Below are 7,119 nucleotides of genomic sequence, written 5' to 3' on the forward strand. Positions count from 1 at the left end.
ACCAGTAGGAGTGGTTTCTTTCTTAAATAATCCCTGAATTTTGGGTGTTATCTTGATAGTCGATTTAGTAAACATTTTATATGTAAACGGTCCCTCAACCACATCTATTTTTCTCCTCTTCTTCACATATCTAGGTTTTTCCATGAAGATACCAACTATTTCTGACGATTTTTAGTAGTGAATAATGAATGAAGATGATGTACTCCTATTTTTGAACATTTAGATGTATTTTTTGACATAATTGGATGATTTGTAACAAAAAAAAATTGACAATCAAAGTTGTAATTTTAAAATTTTTGAAGATTTTGTTATAAGGTTTGATTCAAATATTTGTTTTACAATTATAATATATACATTTTGGATATTTTGAGAAGATCTATCCAATGTCAAGGTCGAACAAACGAAAAAAATCTGAATCACATTTGCGGTATTGAGCTTAACACGTTTTATTGTTGAGTCAATAATTTTATTATCGATATCGACAATTTTAATACCGGTTCAATATTTTTTTCTTATCGAGTTTAACATTTTTATTGTCAATGTCAATAATTTTAGAGTCTGAGTTTAACATTTTTTATCATCAAGATCAACATGTTGATCTCAATAATAATTAAAAAAATTAATTGGACACTAAAATCATTGATCTAAAGATAAAAAAGTGTGGAACTCAACCATGAAATCTGGATAGGCTTCTCCAAATACTCAAAATGCATATATTACAGTTGTGAAACGTAAGATTTCATTTTTGGGTTGGACCCGTTTGAACCATCGATCGAACCATTGAACCAAGCCGGTTTTTAAAGCATCTCTCTTGAGACTTGACGAAACCTCGCAACCTAAATCCCTATAAATGCTGCAAATGTCTTTAGAGTGGTTTCGTTCTGAGAATCTGATGCAGAGTTCCGATTCCTCGATGGCGAAGCTTTAGTTTTAGGGTTTTTGTTTGTGTGGAGTTGAAGTTGAAGTTGCGATTTAACAGACAGAGAGAAGCTCGAAAGGATTCATGGTGTTCGGTCAAGTGGTAATAGGTCCTCCAGGGTCGGGGAAGACAACTTACTGTAATGGAATGTCTCAGTTCCTCAGTCTCATCGGAAGGTACCATAAATTACTCGATTTTTCCATCCAATTTATGCCTATTTTGCTTTTTCAGAGTAATAATTTCTATTTTTTTTTTCTTTTTCCCGATAATTTATTGATTCGAATACATCATCATCATTCTCATTGGCACTGTTATTAGTTCTCTCTCTCTCTCTAATGGTGGAACCATCTCAATTGACTATTTTATCTGTTATTAAGGTTATTCTTAACTATCCGATATTTGTATCTGTATAACGAAAGTGGTCGCTTTGGGGTATTTCTGCATGGTTTCCAAACTCGATTATTTTCTCGGACGAGATAAACCATTTAACTCGATTTATAATGATTTATTTATATATTTAAATGAAAATAATTATCATTTTTTTAATAAAATAGGGTAGATGAGAGGATTTTTCATGTTTTATTTATATAATAAATATTTAATTCGAAAAAAAATAATTATTTTAATCAAAATCTACAAAATCCCAGTTGACTCAGCTGAGATTTTCAAAATATCATCTGAGTTATCTCGTTTATCTTGCGAGATGGTGTGAAGGTTGAGACACCATGTATATCCATCTCGTTGCTGAACGTTACAGAGTTATCCCGGTATCGGACGAGATTTAAAACCATGATATCTTGTCCTTAAACCTTTAGTAGTATCTCATCTCTTCGATTATATTCATCATCGCTGTCGTTAGCAAAGCCTTGTTCCCATCCTCATCATCAAAGCCTCATACTAAAACTCTTGGTGTCCTAGTTTATAGTTTATCCATTCTCTAGATTCATCAACCAATAATAAATTTGCAACACCACGGAACTGTTAGAGATGCTTGAAATATTAATATTTATTCCATATATTTCATAAAGTTGATTGGTTATCTACAATTGACAGTGTTAATGTAATATTTGTCCTGCAGGAAGGTAGCTATTATCAATTTGGATCCTGCTAATGATGCATTGCCGTATCCTCTCAATCTATATTTTTGCAATTTTCTTGTTAAATTGTGGTTCTCAATATGAAGGTCTCAAGATACGTTGTAGTTTTTGGTTTTTTTTTTTTTGTTTTCCATCGATTTGGTTTTCTTTAACATGAAATATAGGTACGAGTGTGCTGTGAATATCGAGGACCTTGTAAAACTCAGTGATGTAATGGTTGAGCATTCTCTTGGTCCTAATGGAGGTAAATCATTGTTTTCAGCTACTTTTTATTACCATTTAAAACTTGGATTAAATTTGAAATTCCGTCAGGCAGAATATAACGATGGGCATGGGCCTATACCAAAAACCAGCATAATTGGAGAACGTAACCATCTGTTCTATGAACTATTTTTGGGCATTTCTTTTAGTTCTGACCATCAAAAGAATGGTGTAGGTGCAATGATTACAATCATTGTTATATGTACTACCAGATTGTTGGGAACTTCAGATTTATTTATTTTTATTTTTTTCCTACTTGAGAATGGAGGTTTTAGTAAACATCATCATCAAATCCTTATCCCAAAAATTTGGGGTGGATGGAAGATATACTAAACATGCAAGATCTAAAATTTAACTTTTCATTTCCAACTAGGTCTCGTGTATTGTATGGATTACATAGAGAAGAACATTGATTGGTTACAGTCCAAATTGGAGCCTCTTCTAAAAGGTTAGTATGCGACTCTGGATTTTATTCATGCACTACTTGTTCATTACGATCTCTATTTGATATTTATCAAATCTTTAGACTGCAATCTTAAATTTTCTTTTGGTTCTATTGATAAGTTCCATTAATAACATCTTGGATCAATAAAACATGCTCCCCAATTTCTATGGGAGAACCATTACTGCTAAAACTCATTGGTGGTTGTGAAAGAGTACTTCTATGTTTAACTGAGAGAGTCCTTGTGGAAGAAATCCAAGATAGGGTTGTGCATATACCAACCATGTTTATATGACCCATAGTTGTTTATGGCTTTTTAATGCTCTTGGCACTGAATGACAAAATTAAGTATCAATTCAATCTTGGTAACAAGTCACTCTTAAGACGCAACAGCAAAATAATAAAAATGGAGAATAAACAACTATGGGTCATATAAACAAATTGAGACAGGGATTGCTCCCTTTGTCGGGACCCAAGGCTATTCCGTATAGCAAATTAATCTATTATTTGTGTAAAGTGGTCTCTGTCTTTTATGATGAATAGAGATTTCACTCTCAAGATAAATTTTTAGATGTCTCATTCGAAGCATCTTTTGCAATGCTTTGATGATGTATTCTCTTAAAGGTGATAGTTGGATGATTTTAACCTTAATTTTTTTACTTGTATTTGACTAACTTCAATTGGTCATCCTGCATCTTTTGATATTCTGATACAACTGTACTATACTATTATTTAAGTTCATTTAGTTAATCGCATACTGAATACAAGTGAAATATTAAAGCTATAGTTCGCTGAAAACTGGACTGGTTTTCCTAACTTCAATCTTAAACTTTGCAGATCACTATCTTCTCTTTGATTTCCCTGGCCAAGTTGAACTGTTTTTCCTTCATTCAAATGCCAAGAGCATTATCAATAAACTCATAAAGAAGTTGAACCTTAGGGTATGATTTTGTGCACAGCATTAGATGGTGTTTCCTATCATCTGCAAAAACCTTTAAGGTTATTTTATGAGAGATTCTATCGTCACACCAACTTTTGCTAATCCCACCCCAATTTCATATGTAAATCATGAAGAATTAGCACACATCTTGGTGTGGCGTTAGCAAAAATTGGTGTGGCAACAGAAGCTCTCTACTAAGTACCTTTAAGATTATTTCATCGTGGTATTGAGATCATATTCTTATTCAATTTCGTGTGGGTTCCTTTATTTTATGCAGCTGACTGTCGTGCACTTAGTTGATGCCCATCTGTGCAGCGATCCCGGCAAATATGTGAGCGCATTGCTTCTCTCACTGACAACCATGCTACATCTAGAGCTCCCTCACATCAATGTCTTGTCAAAGATCGATCTCATTGAGAGCTATGGAAAGCTAGGTATGGTCAAAGAATTATATACTTGCGGATTAAAAATCAGAAACCATTCAATTTTTGTACTTTAAACTACTACCACTCTTCGCTAATTGTCATGTTGATGTGTTGCAGCTTTTAACCTTGACTTCTATACCGATGTCCAAGATTTATCTTATCTACAATATCATCTTGATCAAGATCCTCGCTCTGCTAAGTACAGGTTTGATGTTTGATCAATATTTCCTATGCACATATATGTAGATCAGATCAGATCCTTGCCCCGTATGTGTATTCTTATGATAGTGAATTACAGCTAATCATCATATTAGTAATTTTTGATTGCTTAAACCATATTCAAATGTTTCTTGTTCATGTTTAGGCAATTATATTATTGCTTAGATTCTACATCTGCATTTAATGCCCGTCTTGGAGTTTACCATGTTTTCCCTTTATTGAAGAGAGCTTCTATAGCCACACCAACTTTTGCTAACCCCACCCCAAGCTGTGTGCTAATTCTTTGGTGATTTACATGTGCATTGGGGTGGCGTTAACAAAAGTTGGTGTGGCAATAGTTTATATTGAAATGGATATGTAATTGTTGCATATTGGATTCACAGATTCCACATGTGCATAGAAGAAAACCTCAGGTACTGACATGGAAAATCAAAAATAAATAAATAAAAACAAACAAACAAGGAAAGAAAGAAAGAGAAAAAAGCTCAAGTACACTCACCCAAGCATACCCCATATAACACAACCTACTTGTGAGTGTACCCGAGGTATGCTTTTTGCATAATGCCTCATGACTATGTGAAAGACCTTTAATGCGAATTGGGAGACACATGAATTCATAGCAAATGATGCTGTTAAGGAATATGATCATGGTTTCCTTCCTATCATGAATCATGGCTGCTATTTACTTATAATTGAAGTAATAATGCATTACCTAGATAACCTATCCATAAAAAAGAATGCCAGTGGTCAGTATAGACTTTCACAAAGGTCCTAATGCTTGTAATCTTTTCAGTAATTATCATTTAAATACTAGAAAACACAGTTTTCTGATTTAGTTATATACAAGATCAAATTTTGCAGAGGTTAATGCAAGAAATGAAGGTTTTAAACTTCCTTTTAGAGCTTTTAAAAATGGCATTTCTTGAAGTAATGTTCTACATGTTTGCTTGGGTGAAAATATTTCCTAGGTGTGAGCCCTAAAATATTGATTGTGTAACTTTACAATATCATTTTGATTGCAGGAAGCTCACTAAGGAGCTTTGCGAAGTAGTAGAAGACTATAGTCTGGTCAATTTCACTACATTAGATATTCAGGTGTGTCTCTGTCCCTCCTTTTACTTAGTTTACATGGTTTTATTTTCACTTCGTTCTTCCTATTCATGATGTGTGCTCTTTTCAGGATAAAGAGAGTGTAGGGAATCTCGTGAAGCTGATTGACAAGAGCAATGGGTATATATTTGCTGGCATAGAAGCTAGTGCAGTTGAGTTCAGCAAAATCGCAGCTGGACCTCTTGATTGGGATTACTACAGATATCCTTTTGTCTCTCCATCTCTCTTGGAGATGCTTCTTACATAGTGTTTTATCCAAGTTTATTAAGCTTCAAAGTAGTCTTTACTTACCGGTGAGGTGACTACTGGTCGTGAGAACCAGTATATTAGTAACTTGTGATAGTCTTAAAGCTGGCCCCTTTTAATAAAATATCAAAATCCAAGGTTGCATCCATGGTTTTGTCTCGGACGAGTTTTCCGATACATTTGAGACATCTCATCCAACAATTAGAAAAATGAACATGGGTTTTAAATCTCGTCCGATACATTGACTTGTCCCATCTGTCTGAGTCTTGGACAAGTTTTGAAACCATGGCTGCATCTCTTAGACATGAAATACAGTTTATAAATATAACTGGAGTTGGAGTACTTAATTGTCAGTGAAGTATGGTGGACAATTTTTAAACATTTATGCAATTTATAAACTATATTTTTGGTTTATAACTGATATTCTAGAACAAAAAACTTTGGACAGTTTTTACTTGACAAATCAGTTCCACAGTAGCAGCAGTACAAGAGAAGTACATGGACGACGATGAAAATTGAGTGACTCCCGATGAAGAAAAGGCAGATGTTCCTGAAGCTTAGAGGTCAGCATTTTATTAAACTATAGCCTTGACCAGATTTTGATTGTTCATCTTCTATGTCACCAGCTTCTGTTGGGTAAAACAAATTCAGGTTCATCGAATAAGACAAAGATAGAGAGATCGTTGCCAGTATTCTTTACTTTCATGGGGTCTCAATGTTAGTGACAAATACAGCTTCCTTCATGACTTGTAAAAGTTTTGAAGCCTCTGATGTTTCATTGATCACCCATTAGTTGGTGATTTCTGTAAGTTTTGGATAATTATTGTGTATAACATGGTCTTCATCTTTGTGTCCGATGCTGACCAACCAATCACACAGGATAAGCAATATATATATATATATATATATATATATGGAAAATGTTCAGCAACAAACATTTTGGCAAAATATTTTTCAAAACATGGGTTAGAGGATTTGGAATGGGCTGATTTAGAGCGGTTCAGCGGCCCTAACGTTTGCCAAACATTTTTCAAAACATGGGTTAGAAGTTTTGGAATGGGCTGATTTTTTGTGAGGATGAGATTTTTTGTGAGGATGATCTCTCAGCCCATTCCAAAACTTCTAACCCCATCAAAAGTGAATTACAAAAATTGGATGGTTCACGATTCTTCAATTTGTAAATTAGGGTTAGAAATTTCAAAATGAGCTGATTTTTGGAGAGGATGATTTCTTCACCGTAGAGATCATCCTCACAAAAAATCAATTCATTCCAAAGTTTCTAACTCATGTTTTGAAAAATGTTTGGCAAACTTTAGGATTGTTGAACCGCTCCCTTTATATATATATGGGACGGTTCGAGGGACGTGTTAGAAATCGAATGAGAAACCCATGTTTCTCAGATGTTAGATTAAGGGAAATTGACGGCAGAGAATGAGGGAGACGCCACTTTCAAAGAGACG

At 34.2% G+C, this 7,119-nt stretch overlaps 1 protein-coding gene across 2 annotated transcripts; it reads left to right on the forward strand.

The window, feature by feature from the left end:
• The first annotated feature begins 748 nt into the window (after window positions 1-748).
• Window positions 749-6,513, forward strand: QQT1 (P-loop containing nucleoside triphosphate hydrolases superfamily protein). 2 transcript variants are annotated; one of them, XM_086435391.1, is made up of 11 exons: window positions 749-1,095; window positions 1,998-2,042; window positions 2,181-2,260; window positions 2,651-2,725; window positions 3,557-3,660; window positions 3,937-4,093; window positions 4,202-4,289; window positions 5,326-5,398; window positions 5,484-5,614; window positions 6,133-6,222; window positions 6,311-6,513. In XM_086435391.1, exons 1-10 carry the CDS (start codon window positions 1,004-1,006, stop codon window positions 6,176-6,178), a joined length of 891 nt encoding a protein of 296 aa, XP_086291517.1. In that variant the 5' UTR covers window positions 749-1,003; the 3' UTR covers window positions 6,179-6,222; window positions 6,311-6,513. The 2 variants fall into 2 exon arrangements, with proteins under 2 accessions (XP_086291517.1, XP_086291516.1); XM_086435390.1 differs by having other exon boundaries at window positions 6,133-6,513.
• Window positions 6,514-7,119: the final 606 nt, after the last annotated feature.

Source organism: Akebia trifoliata, chromosome 3, assembly GCF_017979445.1.
Source record: "Akebia trifoliata isolate Shusen 1 chromosome 3, ASM1797944v1, whole genome shotgun sequence".
NCBI lineage: Eukaryota > Viridiplantae > Streptophyta > Magnoliopsida > Ranunculales > Lardizabalaceae > Akebia > Akebia trifoliata.